This window comes from Rhagoletis zephyria, unplaced genomic scaffold (assembly GCF_001687245.7).
Source record: "Rhagoletis zephyria isolate East Lansing unplaced genomic scaffold, Rhagoletis_zephyria_1.1 Rzeph_scaffold_00125, whole genome shotgun sequence".
In the NCBI taxonomy this organism is placed as follows: domain Eukaryota; kingdom Metazoa; phylum Arthropoda; class Insecta; order Diptera; family Tephritidae; genus Rhagoletis; species Rhagoletis zephyria.
The window spans coordinates 299,542-324,116 of record NW_016157209.1 but is presented as its reverse complement, the minus strand read 5'-3'; the positions used below and the strand labels follow the sequence as shown (position 1 = coordinate 324,116).

Genomic DNA, 24,575 nt, shown 5'->3' with positions numbered 1-24,575 from the left:
CGATGTTTAACACCTTACCAAATACATACATATATCTTAACATAAGTTTTCGAAAAAAAACTACAAATAATTGTTGATTCACCATGTAAACCATTTCGTCGAAAAGAAAAATATTTTACAAATAGTTTTTGAAAACCCCCCATTTCTTTGAACCACGTTTTTATAGAGAATTAAACCAAGATTACGATGGTATAATTTTAAATCCCTAATTTACGGGTCTTCACTATGCAAATCAACTTCAAAAAGTTCAACTGTTAATAGCTAAGTTAGCTTTAGGATAATCTTGACCACCTTTAATATAGAAATGTTAATCCCGTTTCTTAGCTTTAAAATGACGTTAAGATGAAGTCTCTACGATCAGCAGAACCCGAGATATAACGTTTTGAAGAAGTACATGATTAGTCAGAATCACGAAAAAATGCAAACTTTGACAGATCATATCTCAGAAGAAAAAATACAGGAAAAAATTCCTCGATTCATGTATAGAACCCACAAAAAAGATTTTAAGCGAATCGGAGACATGACATAATTTATTTTTACGAAATCCATCCGACTTAAAAAAGAATGGCTCATATACCTACATATGTACATATTTATATTTTTATCCAATGCTTTATATGAAGGAACAAAAAAGAATGTTTGCTGCCCCTTATCGGGAAACTTGGGTACGGTTTAGTCAAAGGATTTTTTGTGAATTTTGATGTGGGTTTTGCGCAAAAATACTGTGCATGGCGTAGCCGGAGTTATGTACACCCTGCTTCTCTTGAATAGATACACATACAGATCTGAGATCATATCTGAACACCTCTATTAGTTTGCATTTTATTCCACGTTTCATCAAAGTACACGAAAATTATGCTTTTTATTTTGATTCACTTAAATAGACACGGTGGCCTTAACCCAAGGGAAGCACCAGATTGAGCCAACAAAAGTATACCATTCATTTTATTTCTACTATATAACACTTTTACTATTAGATACTACATCCTTAATTCCAATGTATAGAAAAAAACCCCTATCCGGAAGACATTTCTAGAGGCGCTTTGAAAAATTAAGGATATCTCGCTGCTTATCATATCAATCATATTGCCTGATAAAAGTGTCTCATGTAAACGCCGGGTTATTGATCTTGCATTACAGCCGATAACATCGGTAGTCTTAAAACGTCGATAGTCTTTTTGTAAAACACAAACCTCAGTATATCACACAAACCATCGATATATCGGTAGTATGGTCGATAATTTCCCACCTCTACAAAACGGCCATCGTAATAGTTTCGTTTTTAATAAAATGTTATGTCGGGTTTGCTTGGAGGAAGCGGAATGCTGTTTAGAAATATTTGATGTCAATGGAGAACGACTGGCGATTGCGGGCATACTAGAGCGGCATTTTTGGTTTTATGTACATAAATAATAACTTTCGGGCAAACAAATTATTCCTCCACTTACATAGATTTAATTATCATTTGCACTAGCTCCTTCCGACTGACACCATATCCACAGCGATATGTCGCTTATGTTGGCAGAAAGTAAGTGAATTCCATCAGTTCTATTTAGCAGTGGAAAAGGCACACTTCCTTTTGAACAGGACCGACGTGAAGCACGGAGCAGTTAGCCGAGTTGAGAATGAAGAGTTTGTCGAAAGTTCTTATCAAATAAAGGAAGAAGAGTATTTGGAACATCTACTTCAGACCGAGCAAGCTGAGGAAACACTTAATCCTTTGGCTGTACCGGAATGTGAGAATTGTGCGGCAGAAAGTAAGGTCAAGGAAGAGTTAAATGTTGAATTAAACTTGGCAGGTGAGTTTTTGAATAAGTTTTTGTATATTACGAACATTGTATCATTCTTCAGAAGAAATTACTCCATGTACTGACAAAGTCGGACAGAAACGAAAGAGTGTTCGCGGAAGGCCTCCAGGAGACAAAGAATTCAAAACTGCGGCAGAACACGATAACGGTGATAATGAATTTGAAAATGATGAACAGGCAAAACCAAAACAAAAGGTTATCAAATCAAATTCACAAGACGCCGCCATTGTGAAAAAACACATTGTCCTGGGTTGTGATCTATGTGCGTTTGTTGGTGAAGATTTCTTTGCAATAAGCAAACACTTTCGATTACAGCATCCTAACATTAAAGCGTACATACGTTGTTGTAATAAAAAGTTTACGCAACGTTGTAGAGTTGTGCAGCACGCGTATAAACACGAGGATCCACATTTTTTTAAGTATGACAACTGCTTTCAATTTTAAATATGCATACATGCGTAGTTTCGTCATTTTTGCAGCGTAAAAATTATTCCCACTTTTAGGTGTCAAGAATGTCAAAGAGTATTTTCCGATAGTACAACTTTAAGATCTCATATGATTAGCGCGCATGCACCTGAAGAAGAACTGAACTTTGCCTGCGACCAATGTCCAAAAAAGTTCTCGCGTAAATATTTGCTAGAATTGCATCGTCCTTCGCATGTGCCCAAGAGCGAGCACGCATTCGTTTGCGATCAATGTCCAAGTAGTCGTTTCGCTAGCAGCCGCTTGTTGAAAATTCACATTAGTATGCAGCATCGTCGGGCAAAGCGCGTTTGCCATGTATGTGCCAAAGAGATACGCAGCAAAGCCGCATTTGAAAAGCACCTACGCGTACATATCGGAGATAGTGAACCCCGAATAAAATGTCCAAGGCCAGATTGCGATCGCTGGCTTAAAGATGCAGAGAATTTACGGCATCATATGAAACGGCACAGTGTCGAAGGGCAGGTACTCACATGTAAGGAATGTGGGCGCACTTATAAGAACCGTCCAGCGCTTTATAGTCACATGTTCTATGTGCACCCCAAAGAAGTATTCGCATGCAAACAATGCAATAAAACATTTAAAAAGGCGATTTCATTGCGAGTAAGTGATTCTAATTATATATAAACACCCCTATTCTGGTTGTCGTAAGTCGTTCCCAGCGACAGTCGTTCGTTGAATTATGTCGTAAATGAAAACATGAAAGACAAATTTTAACACGTTTTCAATACTTCTTCATTTCGAAAGGATAAGGGGAATAAAAATTTGTAGTAGATTACGTCGTTGGTTGCCTCATAACGATAATGAAAATCGCAAATTTCGACGAATGACTGTCGTTCCGACAATCAGAATAGGAGGGAATATTTCGCGGTTAATTGGTTTCCCCGCATAATTGGTTAAAAATAAGTGCTATGTATCGGAAAAAGATATACCTTAAATTTTTCCCGCTTCATTTATTACCCGGTTAATTGAACCAAAAATTGTGCAATTAAGAGGGGAATACTGTATTTGTACGACAAATCGTCAGAGGTGTTAAAGAATGCAGTCACTTTTAACTAAATTATTCAGTTGATTGAAGTCCCAAGTGATTGCAATAATTTTTTGTTAGTCCTGACTAAGATTAAAAAAGAATTAGTCTTTATTCTTTTTGTTTTATTTGTGATTCATAAACCATTTTTTAGTAATTTTTTGATAGTCACTTGATTTTACCCATTGGATTGCATTATTTTAGTCAGTTTTTGTAAGTCATTTGATTGCAGCCATTGGAGTTCCTTCTTTTGCAGTAATTTTGTTTCGGGGATCGAGAACGCGTTCCGGTTTTGGTTTAGTTCTGCATGAGAACAAAAGGTAATGTCAAAACCTGTACAAAACTCTCGGGAACAATAGAAGGGTCCTTGATACATTTTGCGAAGAACAGATTTTACTTATAAAAATGTTCGGCGCCAGTCCATTGTATGTCTGTTTGAATACCCTCAATTTTAAAATTAATCGGTTAATTGAGAACGGGAATAAGAGCCAATTTACACGATGACTTCACCCTGGGTAGAATGTCAGGCGCGTCGAGCTTGATGGCAAGTTGTGTAGGGAAGTCAGCGGGGTTTGCATGCACAAATGGCTGACAATAACTTGGGTTAATTTTGGTTTTGTTTGTTTTCTTTGCTTTGTTTACTTCTCGTTCGTTTTCCAGTGAAACAAGATGTCGCAGAACCCGCTCAAAAAATCCACTTTTTCATCTTGTACTTGCATGATCTTGTGTCGTTCGTTCATGTTCTCCATCTATGAAAGGTGGAAGAATATAGACATGAAATTACACCAAACCAAACTAGTAAATTATTCATCATTCCCACGACAGCCGGTTCTATGTACCGGAATGACTCGGGGGGGTTTTAACCGACCAAGGGCTGTTGTTTCGGCGATCTAACCCCGTTTAGGTCTCTGATTAGAAAGGCTTGTGGGAAGTGGGAAGAACATCTGAAGACCTGTAACTTCACCTCTGGTGTGAGTAAGCTTTGGTCAACCGTGAGGTCACTGTCCAATACGACGAAGCACGACGACAGGGTCGACATTTCTTTCGGCGACCATGCCTCGTCGGACCCGGAGCGATGCGCGAGCTACTTTAGCCGGTAGTTCATACTGCAGCCTCCCGTGGACAAAACCATGCGTCGAGTGTGCAGAAGGCTGCACAAACTGCCAACAAATTGTGCCCCCCATTGCCCCCTTGCCTCCAAAGCCATGGGTACCGACGGAATATGCATGCTGATGCTGAAAAATTTGGGTCCTACGGGAGTAGCGTACCTAACGGAGGTCCTCAATTTGTCTATGGCCACTTTCATCATCCCAGACATCTGGAAGGTGGGGAGAGTGGTCCCACTGCTCAAACCGGGGAAACCTGCCAACAAAGGATATTCGTATCGACCGATAACACGGTAGCGAAGACACTTGAGGCCCTGCTGCTCCCGTATTTCGCGAACCACCTGACCCCAGCGAAGCATCAGCATGGCTTCCGTAAAGTGCACAGTACAACAACAGCACTTAACGCCATAAACACTCAGATAACTCGTGGCCTTAACCGTAACCATCCCTGTGAGAACGATTCTATCAGCATTGGACCTGTCAAAGGCTTTTGACACTGTCAGCCATTCCACGCTACTAGAAGATATAGAGGCTTCCTCTCTCCCACAGAGGCTCAAACTGTGGTCGGCAAATTATCTGAGTGGTCGACACTCGTCGGTAATGTTTAGAGAAAAATCGAGCAAACTTAGGAAAATAAAACAGGGGGTTCCACAAGGTGGTGTCCTTTCCCCGCTACTGTTCAACTTTTATATTTCAAAGCTACTCAACCCCCAGAGGGAGTCTCGATTGTCTCTTACGCCGACGATTGCTCGATCACGGCGACTGGGAATAGAATTGATGACCTGTGTTCGAAAGTAAACGGGTATCTCTCCGATCTTTCTCGTTTCTTTACTGCAAAGTGTCTACGAAATCCTCTGCGACCTTGTTCACCACCTGGACGAAGGAGGTCAGGCTACCGCTGGGAATTCACGTCGACGATACACCAATTCCGACGGTGAATAACCCCAAAATTCTCGGAGTAACATTCGACAGCCTGCTCTACTCTGCGCATACAACCGCTATTATCAACATAGTACAGAGCCGCAACAAGGTCCTCAACTCGCTAGCCGGCAGTAGTTGCGGCAAATACAAAGAAACGTTGCTGGCAACATACAAGGCAATAGGCCGGCAGCAGCACCTACGCAGCACCAGTGTGGTCGCCGGGGACTAGTAGGACGCAGTGGATGAAGCTACAGACAGCACAGAACACCGCACTCAGGACAGCGACCGGATGCCTCCTGATGTCGAAAATGCTCCCAATTAAGGAGCATAACATAATGCTCTGCAAGCAGTTTCTGGTTGGGAACCACAGATGTGGCCACCCAAACAGACAGCTGCTTGCAGAGGAGCCCTCGCCTAGGCACGTCAGGAGGCATATATTCGAACTGACGGTCGAAGTCCAGAGGTTCATTAAGCAGCCTCGGGACCCGTCAGCATACCGGCAGGCCCTGAACGGCATTCACACGGACTCAGTCTCGAGTTATGTAATCTCCAGACCTGTGAATGTTGTTCTAGGTACACAATCACCGGACATCGACGAGACGGAGCTTCATCTGCCTCGGGAGACTAGAACTACAATAGCCCAACTTCGCTCTGGCTACTGCAGCAGGTTAAACTCATACCTGAGCAGATTAGACGCAGATGTGCCAAATGAGTGTCCGGCATGCGGAGAGACACCCCACGACTCGAAACATCTCTTCGTATGCCCGGAAAACCCCACAACACCGCTACAACAACAACAACTGTTAAATTATTCATACATAATTAAAAAAATAATCCGCTGAGATCTTTTTGTTCTACTAAAGTCTCTGCACTTTAACATCGTTTACAAGATGAACTTGTGCCTATGAAAACTGTAATTGACAGGATTTCGTTCTTGCATTCCATGTTGTCTTCTTTTTGAAATATCTTTTTCTTTTTTTACTTTCCTTTTATTAGCTCGGGAGGTAACTATGTAATATTGATGCGCCTAAAAGATGCAGCGTTTTATATTCTGAAGTTACATACCTGATACAGTACGAATGGCAATTATAATAGGGAGGTTTTAGTTTTTTAAACTATAATTTTATTATTACTGTAATACTCATTTTCGTATTATACATTAAAAAAAAAGGTAATTCTCTAGGGTGGGGTAACAACCCCTAAAAAAGGTGCGGAAAAGTCGGGAGGGTTACCAAACGACGCGTTTCGGCCCCCCTAATAACAATCCGGAGGGGGGGGGGGGGAGANAAACTATGTGTTTCTTTAATAAATAAGTTAAATTATATATTTTAATAGTGTTTAAAAAGTGAGAACAGGTGATTTAGTGAATCTTTGTCGGTGTAATTGCCCATAGAAAACAACGAAATTTAACAAAAGTTTTTTGTTCATAACTTTTAAATGGTTAATAATATTATCTCCCCCCCCTCCGGATTGTTATTAGGGGGGACGAAACGCGTCGTTTGGTACCCTTCCCGACTTTTCCGCACCTTTTTTAGGGGTTGTTACCCCACCCTAGAGAATTACCAAAAAAACAAAGGTTAAATTAATGTTGTACTTTCAAAGCTTTTCTGAAATTAAAGGCGGATTTTACTTATAACTACTGTTACAAAGGAAGTATTTAATAAGACTTTTTATATAGTTGTCTTTGCAATTAATTTTTCGATTGACTACAATCTAGAGGACTCAAATTTTTAAAAATCTAATGCTGCGGCTCTTATTATATTTATGTATATTTTATATCATATAGAAAAAATGCTGACTTATTCCCTTTAGTAATTAACCGATTCACATAAGGGTCTCTTTACAGTACAAAAAAAAAAAAACTATCGCACGTTTAAGTAAAGAAAATGAAAAATTTCGGTTTTTTGGCGACTATATCATACAATTAATAAGCTTGGTAAGAATAGATAACGAAAATCCCTAAAATGCTGATGACTAGATTGCTTTTCGCACAAAATTACCATATTGAAACTTTGAATTCTCATAATTATTTCTCGTGTGATTTATAGTACATATGTATGTACATACATATCGTTACCAAAATGCAAAAAAACCCTAAGTATGTCTAAAGATTTTAAAATTGATTGATTGATTGAAGGAAGAGCCACATAAGAAGTGTGTGTTTTTTTTTAAGTTGCCAATAAATCTATTATTTTAAATTTTCAATGTCATTTGAATCTTGTATCCATGGTATAATAATTACAGGTATTGCCTTCCCAGAGAGCGCGTATTCCGATCTGCCTTATTTAAAAAATATCATTGTTGCCCACACTAAAACGTTTACTGCTAGGGAAAAGGGATATTTAAACAAACCTTCTTACAGAGAACTTATTTATTTACAAAAGCCGGAAAAAACACTTGCTTGCAAAATTTGTATGGCTCACTTCATTTCAAACGTTTTTTCTTTTGTTTTGAAAAATTATAAAAATTGAGCGAAAACAAAAAGCAAAGCCAAATACAAGTAAAAGAATCAACAATGAACTGCGCCAAAAAAAATAAAGGAGCACGAATTTCGATGTGAAGCAAAACTCTCTGGGAAGACAATACCTGTAATTATTGCACCATGTATTTCATCCATATAAGAAAAACTGCGGAATATGTGCAGTGAACCAAATATAAATTGGAACGTGGCATTTTAGCAAGTTTTGGCTATTTTACTTTAGTTTATTTTATGTTAAATATTTTTTTATGAAAGTATAGCTGATTACCTAACAAAATCCATTTAAATCCAAACTGCTGACTTTGTGCAAAATTTCAAACTTTTTAATCAGCATCTCCAGAAAAAATTTTGGTTTGCAGTTTTGTAGGCCATTAAATTTTAGGATAATAAAGAGCAAATTTAAAGTAGCTAGGACTTATCCTTATGTTTCGCTTTATTTTTTTTTTTTTTGTAGACGCCGTTACGGAATTTTTCCATACAAAGAACATATGTACAGATGCGTGCAACTAATTAGCAACGAGATTCAAAACGATATTGCTTGCAAATTATGTTTATTTATTTTTAATAATGTTCATTTAAAACACAATTCAATCTATATCAGAAACCACAATAACAAAAGTTGCAAAGCTTGCACAAATTGCAAAAAAATTAATCAAACTTCAAAAAATTGTCATCAAAATTTTTAATTAGAATATTTAGAAAATCTTCGGGTGTGCAGTTTTGTAGCCCATTCAATTTTAGTATAATAAAGTGCAAGTTTCAAGTCGCTAAAAATTACCGTTGATTTCTTAGAATTTTTTTTTGTCGAGGGTGTTGCGGATTTTTTTCCATGTAAAAAAATATTTTGATCATGTGTTATATGGAAGAAAATGCGCAACACCCTCCACAAAAAAAATTCTAAAAAATCAACGGTAATTTTTAGCGACTTGAAACTTGCACTTCATTATACTAAAATTGAATTGGCTACAAAACTGCATACCCGAAAATTTTCTAAATATTCGAATTAAAAATTTTGAAATTTTGATGACAATTTTTTGAAGTTTGATTAATTTTTTTGCAATTTGTGCAAGCTTTGCAACTTTTGTTATTGTGGTTTCTGAAATAGATTGAAATATATTTTAAATGAAAATTATTAAAAATAAATAAATAAACATAATTTGCAAGCAATATCGTTTTGAATTTCGTTGCTAATTAGTTGCACGCATCTGTATGTATGTATGTTCGACAATTTTTTATATGGAAAAAAATGCAGAACACCGTCGACAAAAAAAAATTGCAAAAAATTAACCATAAGTCCTATCTACTTCAAATTTGCACTTTATTATGCTAAAATTTAAGGGCCTACAAAATGCATACCAAAATTTTTATTTTTATGGTACGAGGCAAGTAATCAGCTATACTTTTATAAAAAATAGTAAACATACTTTACATACTTACTATAAGTATGTAAAAAAAAAAAATATTTCATATAGGGGTTTTTTAATTGATGGTGACGATATTAGTTTTAGTATGCTCTTAAATACAATATACTTTTCCTTAGGAACATATGGCGCAGCACACTGGTGAAACCCTATACAAGTGTCCGTTCTGTACTCGTACTTTTAATTCAAATGCGAATATGCACTCGCATAAGAAGAAAATGCATCCCATCGAATGGAATACGTCCCGTAAGGAGAAGCTAGAAGGCACACAATCAAAAAGCAAGCCTCAAAGCGATATATAAATAACAGAAGGTACTTCAACATTTGCGTTCATGCCGTAATTAGGTTCTGGAATTATGTACATACATTGTATTATAAAAATATGTTTAGGGGATGCACAAGCTGTCGTAATAGTCGTATTGTCATAATCACTTTATTTTATAACGGTAACAAATAATTTGTGGTGTTTATGAATCAATTAAAGATGTATCACATTATGACGATACGACGTGTTATGTCACCTGGCGATTCCTTTAATTACATTGCATAAAAAAAGTATAAGAAAAAATTACATCGGTGGAAACTAGAACGGTTGGAGAGAATTTTATTACCGGATTCGAAGTCAGTTTATTTTAACTAAAATCTAATGTCATTAACTAAAACTTTGTTTCAAGGTCGGAGTATTTAATATAATTTATAATTGTACGACAAACGAATCGAATCAGTTGCACAGAACTTGGATGGATGAGAGAAGCAAACAGCAAATGGAAACTCATACAGTGAAAACTTGATGTAACGAACATTTAATGTGTCGATTTGATTACACTTTGGATGTTGTATGGTATACCAAAACTCAGATTTTCCAATGGCAATTGCATGAACGTAAAGTTAAGTCTCATAAAAAACTTTAAAACTTGATTTCCCCAACATTCTCATTTATACTTATTCATGTTTCTGACATAAGGGGACGATTTAACGAAGTTTGTGGCATGAAAACCTTCGGAATATATTGACGTTTGAAGTTCCGTTAGTAAAACGGAATGTCAACTCAAAACCTTTACATAACGAATTCTTAATATGTAGACGGTTAGAGTCCCGCTGTAAAAAAAAAAAACGAAATATGCTGAATTCTGTTTCTGTTCTTTGCGACGGCCGGCGTTAACTGAACTAGGGATGCAGAAGACATTTTTTCAAACATTGATAATTTCAGTATGAAATTCGATGCTTAAAATTTTCAGAAATCGTAAAATTGACGATGCTTCGATGTCAGTTTAAACGACGTTTTAAACATCGATTAACGTTTCATGACCAATTTTTTATTATTTTTTCATGAGCTTTCCTTCCTTTGTCTGAAATACGATTATCTCTGTTTTGTTTTTTCACGTGATCAACGTCTAGAGGTTGGCGAAAATTAGGATGAAATATTTCATTGCATAAATACTTACGTACATGCTAATTAGCTTAAGTGCGTGAAAAAAAATATTCGTTGCAAGGCATATTGGGCCTTGATTTCTTGTTTTCCTCCTAAATTGTTGAATTTTAAAATCAATTTTCAACAGATTATTAACATAAATACATATTTACATACATATATTTTTATGTATAGTAAAACTAAATACATACATTTTAATAAGAAATTACACTCCCATACAATTTACTACAGGCCGTTCCACAATCCAATCAATTAAAAGTGCTCTGTTGTTGGCTTATCAATTTTTGTGAGCTTCCCTGTTTCGTTTTACGCCAAACATCCCATTCGACGGGATGCATTTTCTTCTTATGCGAGTGCATGTTTGCATTTGAATTGAATGTTCGTGTGCAGAATGGGCATTTGTAGAGACTTTCCCCTGTATGCTGCGCCATGTGCTCCTGTGTAGAAACACATTTTTGTATGTTACATACATACATATATTACATTGATATTATAAAACTCAACCCACGAAACGCATTACTTACCCGTAAAGTTATAGCTTTTTTGAATGTTTTATTGCATTCTTCACATTTAAATCCTTCATTAGAATGTACGTAAAGTTGATGGCTACGAAGTGCTCGCCGATTTTTACAATTACGTCCACATTGGTCACATGTAAATACCAGTCCTTCGTCATTGTGACGACGCAGATGCTGTCGCAGATTCTCCTCATCTTTAAGCCAACTATCACAACCTGGACGTGGACACTTAACTCGAGGCCCGCTGGCTTCAAAATGTAAACGTACATGCTTTTCGAATGATTGCTTATCTCGTATTTCTTTAGCACAGACATGACAAACATTGACCGCACGCCTATGTCGCATGCTAATGTGAATTTTCAGTAAGTGATTACTTCCGAATCGACTATTTGGACATTGATCACATATGAAAGTACGCTCGCTCATAGGAACATGTGATGCAAGGTGTAAATCTAGCAACTTCTGCCGCGAATACTTTTTGGGACATTGGTCGCAGGCAAATGTGAGTTCTTCTTCCGGGGCATGTGTAGTAATCATATGAGATTTTAAAGTGTATCGATCCGAAAATATCTTAAGGCATTCTTGACACCTAGATAAAATGTGGATTTAATAAATATGTACATATATATTTCCAATGTCAAAGGTATTATCGGAATGTTGGAATATTTATATTTTTCTTTATATTATACGTACTTAAAAAATTCCGGGTTTTCGTGTTTATATGCGTGCTGCACAACTTTAAATCTTTTGTTTAGCTTCTTTTCACAACAACGAACGTATGGCTTAATATTTGGATGCTGCAATCGAAAGTGCTTACACATTGATGCGAAATCTTCGCCCACATATGTACATAGATCACAACCCATGCCAATGTGCTTTTTTATCATCGCTTCATCTTGTTTGGTTGATTTAATAACTTTTACACGTTTTGGTTTTTCCTGCTCATCATCTTCGTCTCCATTTTCAAACTCACTATCTTCGTCGTCTTCTTCCACCACTTGTTTCGCAGGCAGTGTCCTACGGGCACATTTTCGTTTACGTACAGCTTTTTTGGTGCTTGGTGTCGCTTCTTTTAAATAAAGTAATGGTTGTTGGTAAAATATAAAATCGTTTTAAAAGCCTCACCAGGCAATTTCGTTGCACCATTTGACACCTCCTTGGTTATCTCTGGTTCCACTCCATTTTCCTCAGACTCTTCCCTTTCAGTATTTTCAAGTCCTGCTTCATCCAATGGATTGATGGCCTCTTCAACTTGGTCTATTTGACATGAATTTTCTACGAATTCTTCTTCTTTAATTTGTACACAATTTTCGAAGAAATCTTGCTCTCCAACGAGGCTAAAAGCTTCATGCTTCACATCGGTCCTACCGAAAATTTTATGCGCCTTTTCCACCATTAAATAGAATTGGTGGAAATCGCTTACTTTCAGCCAACATATGCGGCATATTGCTGTCGAAATGGAGTCAGTAGGAAGTGGCTAATTCAAAAGCAATTGGTAATTAAAATTGAATGCAAAGCCAGATTGCAAATATGAACCTGAAACCAGAAGTGCATTTTTAGTATTTCTGCAATCCCCAATTGCTCTCCATTGACATCGAATATTTCTAAACAGCATTCGGAATCCTTTAAGCACAGTCGACATAACATTTTTTACAAAAGGTTGTTAATTGATCTATTGAATTTAATATAAAAAAGGGCAATCTTATGATGAACTTGTAAAATAACTAATGTTATTAGAAATGGAAAAATACGATGCAAGAGAAACGTCGTTTGTTATTCGATAGATCGAATAAAATCGAAGTATATCGGTAATGGCGCCGTCAGAAGGGGTAAGCTCAAGGCGAATTAATATAAGGTTCGTTCGCGTAGCTGTTAATTGTTCATGTTTAACCAAAACTTACAAGTTTTTGCGTTCGCGTACGCAAAAAACTTGCAAAGTAGGGGAAATTGAGAGAGCAAAGTGACATTTCATTTTGAGGGGAAGCTGCTGGTTTCTGTTGGAAAAATTTTTGCCAACAGCAATTTGCCAACAGGAAAACAGCTGATCAAAAACAGCTGGTTGGCATTTACGCAAATCACAAAATTGAATTTGATGGTTTGGAAGTTAAAAATTACAAAATGCGAACTTTGCGATGACTTTTCGTACGTTTTAAATTTTACACTTTTGAATGTAAACAAAAATTATATCAGCTGTTTGTCTAACTTGCAAGTTTCTGCAAATTTTCTGTTCGCGTACTATTTTGGATATTTCTCTCTTGTGAGCGAACAGATGACATTTCGCCGGAATTTGGCAGTTGGTTGGTTTCTGTTGGAGATTTTAAACGAACGCACCTATTAGGTGATAGCAGGAGTACAAAAACAAAAATTTATATGTATTTTGTTTTTGCTTTGGCGGCATAAACTGTCAAAATCTGTAAGAGTATGTGTAGAAATTCAAACAAAATTTTTCAATTTGATATCTGAAGCCGTGCGGCGAAACACATACACAAAATCAGCTGAGCTAGTAACACCACCTTATATAAATTCGCCTTGGGTAAGCTGATGCCACATAAAACTTTTGCTTCGCTTTACATGACAGATTCGCTTTGACAGATAAGATGAATTGTATGAAAACGAACAAAGCATGCCACAGATCGTTGAAGCTGCAGCGTTAAGCAAGAAGATCGCCAACTCCCATCTGACCGGTTGACAAGCAGACATTTTCAATAGCATCTCCGTTTAAACATCATTATCGACGTCGATAACGATTTTTTACAGGAAATTAGTGTTAACCAGACATTGAGTAACCGGCCCTAAGGGCCGGTTGTTCAATGTCTGGTTATCAAAAACTCGTTTTCAAAGTGTTTTCGTTGTCGGTCAGAACATAGTATTAAATAGTGATGTGCTGAATTGTCGGTACCCAATACTTGAAGAAAATTTCGGTACCCAATACTTTCTTTTCGGTACCCGATACCGATTCGATACATTAAACCTTCATGAACCAACTAACAAGATCACCCAGCACGGCAACCGTGTATTTGTAATTTCATTTGAGAAAAAAAATAATGGTTGATGACGTCATTTTTTAATCGATTCTTTCATTCACACACAGGTTTCATTCCGTTTTATTCACATGGCGGCGAAAAAATGACGTCACTGCAAAAAATTAACTTTTTTCTCGCACGCCGTGCTGGGTGATCTTTATTCGTTCGTTCATGTTAAACCTTCGTCATGATATATACACTTGTGGTTAGCTGATTAATTTTAGTGACATTTGGATTAGTTTTTACTATTTTTTCTTTTGTTTATTTTGTGTTTATAATTTTTTTATAAAAGTCTAGCACATTATATAATAATAATAGATTGGCCCGTACACATATGTTAGTGTTTGGCCGAGCCTCTCCTCCGACTTGTGGCGTGCGCCTTGATGTTGTCACACAAATTAGAGGGACCTACAGTTTTACGCCGACTCCGAACGGCGATTGTATTTTTATGAGAAGCTGTTTTTCATGGCAGAAAAACACTCGAAGGTTTGCCATTGCCTGCCGAGGGACGACCGCTGTTAAGAAAAAAACCTTTTTTCTAAATTTTTTGCGATGTTGCTTTGACCAGGGCTTGAACCCAGGTGTTGATGAGTGAAAGCGCGCACTGCTTATCACTACACCACAGCGGCCGACGTATACATATATGAATATTTATTAAATGTAATATGAAAATTTATTAAAGAAACATACTTGGGCATGATTCCACTAAAGTACTTATTAATCGCTACTAAATGTTGGCACAAAATTTTAATGCGCGCACAAAATGAAATCGTGAAAAATTAGTCAACAAACATCTTCGATGTTTTTTAAAACACCCATGTTTTGATTTAACATCGCATTCGTAAAAACATCGATGAACATCGGATGTTTGAAGCCACGACCATCGATTTTGCTCGATATATTGATGTTTTTTTACATTCCTAGCTCTAGGTAGAGTAACATAAAACCCCAGAAAAAAAGTAAATTTACTGTATTTTACATTGCAAAATAGATATTCTTTGATATGTTATGCAGACTTTGTATAAAACACTCCGATTCTTTCTTATATATATTCGATAAGAATGGATTGCAACTAGAAATTGCTGATATACTCGGACGCCACTTTTGGTTTATGGTATGCTTCGTAGAAATGTCCTTGGTATTTTGAAATTGAGATTTTTTTTGTAGCCCGATCCAGATGACATTTCATTGGTTATTTGTTCCGCTTGCTGGATGAAAGTTAATGACTTCCATGAATTTTATGTAACAGTAGAGAAAAGACATGCTACACTCACCAGTTATGACTTCAAGAAGGAAACTTTCAATGAAATGGACAACGAATTTATTGACCCCATCCTGACTATTAAAGAAGAGCTTTCCAAAACTCCTTTGTTGGGTAATGAAGGTAGCAAAAGGCTGACTGACGAGCTGAACCCCTTGTGCGAAGTAGAATCTGATGAAGTGACGAACAGAACTCGTTTAGAAAAAAACGATGTTTCTATGTATACAAGTGCAGAAACTATTGGGAATACCGGAGGTAACAAAACTTATAAAAAAAGTTATAATCCACACTTTTGTTTCCTGTAGGTAGTACGTCTTCAGCCAACTTTACTTTAGAAAATGTAAGAAACGATGTAATTGAAAAAATATCAACTAAAAAATTGCAAATGCTAAAAGAAGAGAATTTGCAGCACGAACATAAAGGGAAGAAAACATTTAGCGTAAAGACATCAAGAGAAGACGATGATATGGTAAAAAAATACATCCAAATGACTTGTGAGTTGTGTGCTTATATCAGTGGTGATTATATTTCAATGAGGAAGCATTTTCGAATACAGCACCCAAAGATAAAAGCCTTCGTACGTTGTTGCAATAAGAAACTGTTCGACCGGCTTGAAATCGTACGGCACGCTTATAAACATCATGATCCCGAATTCTTCAAGTATGTTTATCCACATTATAATTGGTGTTGAACATTTTCCAGACTTTGTATAACGCTTATAAATGTAAATTTGTCATAGGTGCAAGGAATGTGAAAAGGTTTATTCCGATCAGTATACTCTAAAATTTCATCTGATGCACGCACATGAGTCGGAAGGACTCAATTTTGCATGCGATCAATGTCCCAAGAAATTTGCACGGCAAAATTTGCTGGAGTTACATCGTGGCTCGCATGTCCCTATAAGCGAGCGTACTTTCGTATGTGAACAATGTCCAAAGAGTCGATTCGCTAGCAATAATCTATTGAAAATTCACATTAGCATGCGACATCGACGTGCAGTCAACGTTTGTCATGTCTGTGCTAAAGAAATACGAGATAAGCAATCATTCGAAAAGCATGTGCGTTTACATTTTGAAGCCACTGGCCCTCGAGTTAAATGCCCACGGCCAGGTTGTGACAGTTGGCTGAAAGATGAGGAAATACTGCGACAGCATCTGGGTCGTCACAATGACGAAGGACTAATATTTACATGTGACCAATGTGGACGTAATTGTAAGAATCGGCGAGCACTTCGCAGCCACATTCTATGCGTGCATTCTAAAGAAGTATTCACTTGTGGAGCATGCAACAAAACATTTAAGAAAGCTGTATCATTACGGGTAAGCACAGATTATTATTGAATTAAGGGCAATTTATATTTATATAATCCTTTATAGGAACACATGGCAACGCACACAGGGGAAACTCTGTACAAATGCCCTTTCTGTACACGAACATTTAACTCAAGCGCGAACATGCACTCACATAAGAAGAAAATGCATCCAGTAGAATGGGATATTTGGCGCAAAGCCAAGATTGGAGATCCACAGTATGTGATAAGTAAACAGCAGACCGATGTATAGGTATTTGAACTATATAGATACAGCGAGTGTCAGTGAAAATGGTGTAGTAAATTTTTTCCACTTCATTTCAATAATAGGTTTGTATAGTAACTTCTCCAGTAAAACATTGCAGCGAGAGCGTAAAAGCAAAATAGAGCGTAAAATTGAGAAGAAGAGAAAACTAGCCGAAAAAGTTAATGAACACCATGGTGGAATAATAACAAGGTGTTGTCAGTAGCGACGTGTCTGTTGTAATTTTGACAAGATCGGCATGCTTATTTTCAGTGCTTCCGATCTTAATTTTTATACTATTATACGTTGGGAAATAGTATCTAAAATACTCCATTTTAGTATTTCGTTTTATAGCGATTTTTAAAGAACTTGGTGTTTTCAGAACGATATTAATATTTAAAATTGCTGGATTTGTATTATTTTTGTCCTCAAAATATAAAATATAAAAGATATCGTGGTTATCAATGGAAAAATACGTACACAAAAATCGTATGGAAAGGCGATTTTTTTATATTAAATATCTTTTGCTGCATTGTCATTATATCGAGCCAAATGGACTACTGATACACTAGAATATAGCGGCAGCACGTTTAGATTACGATTTCGCTTATATTATCGGTATTTATGTGTTTTAATCTATTTAAAAAATCATATACAGTCTTATAGGAAATTTCTTTATTTTATGGCCTTTACTTTTTCATAACTTACAATATATGTCCAAGCTGTGTGGAGCTAACGATACAAACATATATTCAGGCTTATAAGCTTGTAACTATACATTTTCCTACATTTAATTTGAAATAGTATGCACAAACGGATTAAAAGTAATAAATAATTAGTACCTTTTCTACTACTTTAAAATGCGTGACCGGAATAGACCTGCCGAAAAAGTGAGGTTAAGTTACTGACAACACCTTGTTATTATTACACCATGAATGAACACAAAACTAGCAAAAACTTGCAAGTGAACAGCTGTTGCATTGTTTTGACATTCTGCTGTAAACATTTTACGATTTATAAATCATTTTTAAACGTTTTGTTTATTTATTTATTTATTGCAGTCATATGAAACAGACGTTCCTTACAGACTAGAGATAAAAATTTAGCTACTTAGACGATACGTGTAAAACATAAAGCACTCTACAGTTTCGAAATCGAAGAAAAAATAAATAAACTTTTTGGAAGAGAAATCCAGGTAGATAGAATTCGAGATCGTGTTAAATTCGTTTAAAGCTCTTGAAATAGGAGCATTTCTGGCATACTCCGTTTTAAAATTTCCTCCATAAAACGGCAGAGGACTGCGAAGATTCCTTAGAGGAACATTGAAGTTGACCCGCTCTAGGAGCGTAGGGCAATCGATCACACCATTTATTAAGTTAAAGGTAAAAGTTAGAGATAGCAAAGATCTTCTGGCTTCCAGAGATTTAAGGTCTATTAATAGCAAACGAGACTTATACGATGGAATAGGCTCGCTGAAGTTAAGATTTCTGAGGGCAAATTTAAGAAAAACCTTCTGGACCCTTTCAATCCTATTAATTAGGTTTGAGTGGTATGGCCTCCAGATAAAAGAAGCATATTCTAACTTAGAACGAACAAAAGATGTGTATAACAATTTAAGTGTATAGGGGTCAGAGAACATTGAGCTCTGACGCCTGAGAAAACCAAGTACAGCGTAAGATTTAGAAATGATGTGACTGATATGACTGTTAAAAGACCAATTAGAGCTGAAAATTACACCAAGGTCTTTGATTTCTTGGACTTTTTGAAGTTGAGTCTGAGAGATTACATAAGACGTCGAAAGAATATTGTGACTTTTGGAAAAAGTAACTTGAAAACATTTTTTAATATTCAGAGAAAGGCGAGAGCTGAGACACCAGTTGTGTAGAATATTAATCTCGGACTGAAGTCTTAGCGCATCATGCGCGTTTTCAATCACAGCAAAAATTTTTAAATCGTCAGCATACAGCAAAAATTTAGCAAATGAAAAACAAGAACTCACATCATTTATAAATAATACAAAGAGTAAGGGACCTAAAATGCTACCTTAAGGAACCCCCGATGAGGCAATGAAAGATTCCGAAGAACAACCATTAACTGAGACCACACAGCGCCTATCCGACAAATAAGATTTGAGCCATTGCAAAAATTCTGGGTGGAAACCTAGTGAGGCTAGCTTACTGACCAACAAACTGTGCGAAACTCTATCAAATGCTTTGGCAAGATCAGTGTAAATGCAGTCGACTTGGAAACCGTTCGAGATAGCTGCAATACAATACTCACTAAAGACGCCTAGATTAGTAACCGTGCATCGGTTGGGGACGAGAATTTTGTTTATGGATTTAAGTTACTTCATAACGCCTCTTGGGAGAAGTCAAGATCTCCTTGTTGTTGCTGTTGTAGCGGCTACAACAACCCCGCCCAGATCGGTTGGTATCTCAGTCATTGTCAAGTTCCACTAACGGCAACCCTAGGAAGCGTGCAGCTTCTGTGGGGTTTGTCCACAGGGACAAGGCCGTTAGGGTTGTCGGGTTTTCCGGGCATGCGAAGAGATGTTTCGAGTCATGTGGGGTCTCTCCGCATGCCGGACACTCATTCGGCACATCCTCATTCAACCTACTCAAGTAGGAGTTCAACCTGCTGCAGTAGCCGGAGCGAAGTTGTGCGAGTGTAGTGCGTGTCTCCCGAGGCAGATGAAGCTCCGTCTCGTCTATGTCCGGGGGTGGTATGCCTAGAACGGCATTCACAGGTCTAGAGTCTACATAACTCGAGACTGAGTCCCTGTGAATGCCGTTCAGGGCCTGTCTGTAAGCTGTCGGGACCAGAGGTTGCTTAATGAACCTCTGGACTTCGTCCGTCAGTTCATATAGATGCCTCCTGACGTGCCTAGGCGAGGGCGGGAGCCACAGAAGTGGCCACCCAAGCAGACAGCTGCTTGCAGAGCATTATATTATGCTCCTTTACAGGGAGCATTTGCGCCTCGCCGTGCAGGTGGTGTTCAGGCGACATCAAGAGGCATCCCGTCGCTGTCCTGAGTGCGGTGTTCTGTACAGTCTGTAGCTTCGTCCACTGCGTCCTACTAGTCCCTGGCGACCACACTGGCGCTGCGTAGTTCAAAACCTCCAAGGCTACCATCCGTTCCCATAATGTTTTTCTATTATCAAACAACTCAAATATCTGACAAAACCGTTTTAGATCTTCTACACATACACACTTACACAGTGCAGTACATCATTAATATTTTGATTTCCACTCATTTCACTTTTGTTTGTGCTAAACCAATTCAACAAATGGCGGTGAATAACTCAGTGTGAGGGCAGGACCAGGATGAATGTATTTGCATAAAAATTTATTAAAGCAAAAATGTTTTGGGTAGGCGTCGGAGCCAATGATAACCATCAGTTACCACCTCTGCATGATTGTAAGTCATGCAGAGTCCCTACGGCTTGTAGCGCTGTGGCTTTGCTACTTAAACTCCGTAAGAGTTTTTGGGGGTGTGCGTCAAGCGGAGTGTTGAGCACCGGTTATTTATTTAAGTTAAAAAATTGGGTAGGCGCTGTGGCCAATGGTAGCTCTTGTACCACCTCTGTATGCCGAAGGCAATACAGAGCCCCGTGAGACAACTCCGAGAGAGTTGTGATGCATCAAGCAAGTTTGTTGAGCATGATTTGGAGTGCCAGCAATTAACTACTTTAGTAGGTTTTGTTCTGCGGCAGTTGAGAAGTGCATTAAAAAATGCATACCCAATGAAGAACGAACGAATTATTTTTAAGCACAAGTGCGTTTGTTTATTCGCTGCACTTGGTTTTGGGCGGGNGTTTATGCGCTGCACTTGGTTTTGGGCGGGAGTGCAATATACAAGTGCGTGTGTGTGTTCGCTGTTCTTTGTTTATGCGGGAAATGCATAACTCGCTTAAACAGGCGGCTTTTGCCACTTATTCTTCTTCTTCTTCTGCTAGTTGAAATTTCACTAGCAAGAATTTGCAGCTCTCCCGTGTTGTTACGCTCTCGATTAAGTGCTCTCTCGCAAATTTGTTGGGTTATCATACGCTTTTCCAGTAAAAATTTGCAGGTTCCAGTACAAATTAGTACTGACTATTGGTTACTATACAAACCTAATGTTTACGTAATAGCTCATTATCATACAAAATCCATATAAACCCAAATCTCAAACTGTAGAATTTATAGCAATCTTTGATTTGAACTTTGAGTATAGAAAAAATGTTTATCAGGGCTGTTCGGGATCTTGTGCAAATAGTCTTAGATTAGATTAGATTTGAATTTTGTGCTTGCTACCATGGCAACCATCGAAACATATGTTTGTGATCAGCTGATTTTCTTAGGTCGGTGTTATGCATAAATTTTAGGTTTGTTCGTCGAGCAAAAAATTTTACGAATTTGTGCGAATTATCACAATTTTTGCCCAAATCGCGTTCGTGCAGACCAAAAAATTATCCAACACTCAANCAATCACAATGATTATTAATCCTAATCGAAATTCAACTCCAATGAATTTATTGGGTATAAATCTAAAACACCAAACGTTATGCCATAAAAACCTCCAAAAATATGGGTCCATAGAACTTTGCATGCTGATTTCAACANGAGCGACCTTTTTTATGAAAAAAGGAAGTAAATAATTGTTGATATAATTAATTTAGTTAATTCCAATGATTTGAACTTAATTCGGCTGAAAAAAATTTTATTCACAATCGGAATGCAATTGCAACCAGAGTCGATTTAAGGAGCCCGACAGCTATTACGATGAAGAAATTGAAATNAGAAAATTACTCAGCGCAAAAACGTTATCACTTAAAAAAATAAAGGACAGTTCATCTAAACGTGTGATTGCCTCGTTACTTCAGGAACCTAGTAAACTTGCTTAATTTTATTTACGAGATTACGAGGTATTTCTANACAATCGGAATGCAATTGCAACCAGAGTCGATTTAAGGAGCCCGACAGCTATTACGATGAAGAAATTGAAATGTATGTTGAAGAAAGTCAGAACAACAAGAAATATACATGTATATCCTATTTTTGGCCATCCGAAAGAATTTTAAGTTGTGTTTTCGTATTCTCCAGCAAAAAATATCCAGTAACTTGCCAGTAACCAAATNCAAAAAAAAATAAGAATCGCTGATAGTGCTTAGCACTTCATAGAACCTTATAAGTTCAGGTAGATCAAAGGTTAGTACTCTAAAGGCCCGTTGTTCAATGTCTGGTTATCACTACCACTACACTATCGACGATTTCGACATCATGCANTTCTTAGAAAACTGGTATTTTCAATTTTATTATATATTTAAATTGGTTTATTTTGTCAATTGCAACTCTAAAAGCACCACAAACAATTATTTTCTTAATGTGATTTACAATAAGCATCATGCCATCAGCTGTTTTTCTTACTAGCAAATAGTTGCTAGTAAAAATTTATCCAGTAAAAATTNCATGTTATATGCGTGATGTCTAAAACGTCGATAATGATGTTTAACCGGCAAGTAGTGATAACCAGACATTGAACAACCGGCCCTTAGGGATTAACACTAAGCGGAGGTAGAAGCTCTGGTTAAGTACAACGACTGCTTTATCGATNGCTGGATACGCGAACAGGGCTTTAAAAATTCTACAAAAATTTTTTATGTTTGAAATGCAACCGTGGACGCCAGCTGGCAGGGAAACTTGCAAATTTGCGTTCGTGCAGAAATTTGCAAGTTTCTCAACATGAGAGAGAATTTGAGAGAATTTTTTCTTACTCTCCGATATTTTGAGTGTTGGATAATTCTTGCTGGATTTTCGACGAACAAACCTTTTGTTTGGCAAACTGCGTGCAATTGTTGTTGCAGCAAACTCGGAGAGAGCGAGTTTGGCGACTCTCACAGCAAACTAGTTTTGTTTGGTCAAACTGCAGCAAGTTCGGTATTGTCATATACAAAAATTTTAGACAATTGTTGCTATACACAAAAATTGCTGTGATACCGAAAGCCAGAGAACTGAATTTATGCTGTAAGAGCTTCAAAGATTAGGGCACAGTTAATTGCCTATACGATATCATACAAAATATATTAATTGTGCGCGTTATGTACATCTGAAATTCTCATTTCGTGTTGGCAATAGCTATGAAAACCATAAATAACGTGCAACCCTGTGCCAAACTCGACATAACCACCTCCGAGCAAACTAAGCAGCCGCCATTTAATTTGGCAAACAAAAGTTTGTCTGCATAACACCGACCTAACTTGCAAGTTTTCTCTGGGAAAAATTTTTCCATCACATTTCGCTCTCTCAATTTCCCATACTTTGCAAGTTTTTTGGGTACGAGAACGCAAAACCAGTAAAAGTTTTCTAAAACTTTTAATAGTTTTGCGTACAAGTACACTCCTTTTATAATTAGGGAATATTACAGGAGGAGTGGACTCGTACCCAAAACCATGGTGGAAAAATAGTTGCGTTCGCGTAGCTGTTAATTGTTCATGTTTAACCAAAACTTACAAGTTTTTGCGTTCGCGTACGCAAAAAACTTGCAAAGTAGGAGAAGTTGAGAGAGCAAAGTGACATTTCATTTTGAGGGGAAGCTGCTGGTTTCTGCTGGAAAAACAGCTGGTTGGCATTTACGCAAATCACAAAATTGAATTTGATGGTTTGGAAGTTAAAAATTACAAAATGCGACTAATTAAACTTGTAAGAAATAGGTAGTTATTTGTTTAATCAATAATATGACCTTTTTGAATTAGTTATGGCAAATTTTATTATTAATGCTAGTATACAACTAAAAAGAGAATAAAGTTATTAAACGCAAAGTTTGTTGACTTTATTTTTAAAATTCGAAAATACGGTTATTTGGGAGGTGGGGCAGATACTCGTATCTCAAAGACTGCTTGAGTTATGGTGTACACGGACAAAAAATCATTATTACTAATTACCAGATTACGAAGGGAAGTTATAATAATCATTAATATTACAACTGACAAACAATCACAATGATTATTAATCCTAATCGAAATTCAACTCCAATGAATTTATTGGGTATAAATCTAAAACACCAAACGTTATGCCATAAAAACCTCCAAAAATATGGGTCCATAGAACTTTGCATGCTGATTTCAACAACAAGAAAATTACTCAGCGCAAAAACGTTATCACTTAAAAAAATAAAGGACAGTTCATCTAAACGTGTGATTGCCTCGTTACTTCAGGAACCTAGTAAACTTGCTTAATTTTATTTACGAGATTACGAGGTATTTCTAATTAAAAACAAAAAAAAATAAGAATCGCTGATAGTGCTTAGCACTTCATAGAACCTTATAAGTTCAGGTAGATCAAAGGTTAGTACTCTAAAGGCCCGTTGTTCAATGTCTGGTTATCACTACCACTACACTATCGACGATTTCGACATCATGCATGTAACATGTGATCGATAAAGCAGTAGTTGTGCTTAACCGGAACTTCTACCTCCGATTTGTGCTAATCAGACATTGAACACATGTTATATGCGTGATGTCTAAAACGTCGATAATGATGTTTAACCGGCAAGTAGTGATAACCA

The 24,575-nt window shown here is 37.1% G+C and overlaps 3 protein-coding genes across 9 annotated transcripts in view; 2 read left to right on the top strand and 1 right to left on the bottom strand.

Annotated features, from left to right (window-relative positions):
* Positions 1-1,206: 1,206 nt before the first annotated feature.
* On the top strand, positions 1,207-10,770 carry LOC108380123 (transcription factor grauzone-like). Of its 3 annotated transcripts, XM_017636506.1 has the most exons (6): positions 1,208-1,401; positions 1,475-1,799; positions 1,852-2,227; positions 2,312-2,894; positions 9,365-9,557; positions 9,920-10,770. In XM_017636506.1, exons 1-5 carry the CDS (start codon positions 1,231-1,233, stop codon positions 9,545-9,547), a joined length of 1,638 nt encoding a protein of 545 aa, XP_017491995.1. In that variant the 5' UTR covers positions 1,208-1,230; the 3' UTR covers positions 9,548-9,557; positions 9,920-10,770. The 3 variants fall into 3 exon arrangements, with proteins under 3 accessions (XP_017492002.1, XP_017491995.1, XP_017491989.1); XM_017636513.1 differs by lacking the exon at positions 9,920-10,770 and having other exon boundaries at positions 1,207-1,401; positions 1,855-2,227; positions 9,365-9,818; XM_017636500.1 differs by lacking the exon at positions 9,920-10,770 and having other exon boundaries at positions 9,365-9,818.
* Positions 10,771-10,817: 47 nt separating this feature from the next.
* LOC108380147 (transcription factor grauzone-like) lies at positions 10,818-13,046 on the bottom strand. Its single transcript, XM_017636523.1, has 5 exons — positions 12,732-13,046; positions 12,321-12,672; positions 11,889-12,264; positions 11,202-11,784; positions 10,818-11,114 (listed from the first exon to the last, which is right to left on the bottom strand). The coding sequence occupies exons 1-5, from the start codon at positions 12,840-12,842 to the stop codon at positions 10,926-10,928; spliced, it is 1,611 nt and encodes a 536-aa protein (XP_017492012.1). The 5' UTR covers positions 12,843-13,046; the 3' UTR covers positions 10,818-10,925.
* Positions 13,047-14,870: 1,824 nt separating this feature from the next.
* Positions 14,871-24,575, top strand: part of LOC108380094 (transcription factor grauzone-like) — a 17,096-nt gene continuing 7,391 nt past the window's right edge. Inside the window, exons 1-6 of one of the 5 annotated variants that reach the window (XM_017636488.1) lie at positions 14,871-15,332; positions 15,386-15,734; positions 15,785-16,139; positions 16,219-16,798; positions 16,856-17,007; positions 18,094-19,487. In XM_017636488.1, the coding sequence (XP_017491977.1) occupies positions 15,222-15,332; positions 15,386-15,734; positions 15,785-16,139; positions 16,219-16,798; positions 16,856-17,007; positions 18,094-18,124 (1,578 nt within the window). In that variant the 5' untranslated portion in view covers positions 14,871-15,221 and the 3' untranslated portion in view covers positions 18,125-19,487. Of the gene's footprint in view, positions 15,333-15,385; positions 15,735-15,784; positions 16,140-16,218; positions 16,799-16,855; positions 17,190-18,093; positions 19,488-24,575 lie in introns of those variants that run through there. The other 4 variants (XM_017636472.1, XR_001849534.1, XM_017636480.1 and 1 more) reach the window with 4 other exon arrangements.

Bases quoted from the DNA above. Each gene is read 5' to 3' on its own strand.
- LOC108380123 (XM_017636506.1), top strand. From the start codon at position 1,231: ATGGTCGATAATTTCCCACCTCTACAAAACGGCCATCGTAATAGTTTC. The intron at 1,402-1,474 runs GTACATAAATAA...CATTTGCACTAG, and splicing joins AGCGGCATTTTTGGTTTTAT to CTCCTTCCGACTGACACCAT. The intron at 2,228-2,311 runs GTATGACAACTG...TCCCACTTTTAG, and splicing joins GAGGATCCACATTTTTTTAA to GTGTCAAGAATGTCAAAGAG.
- LOC108380147 (XM_017636523.1), bottom strand. From the start codon at position 12,842: ATGTTATGTCGACTGTGCTTAAAGGATTCCGAATGCTGTTTAGAAATA. The intron at 12,673-12,731 runs GTTCATATTTGC...CTTTTGAATTAG, and splicing joins AAATGCACTTCTGGTTTCAG to CCACTTCCTACTGACTCCAT. The intron at 11,785-11,888 runs GTACGTATAATA...CATTTTATCTAG, and splicing joins GAAAACCCGGAATTTTTTAA to GTGTCAAGAATGCCTTAAGA.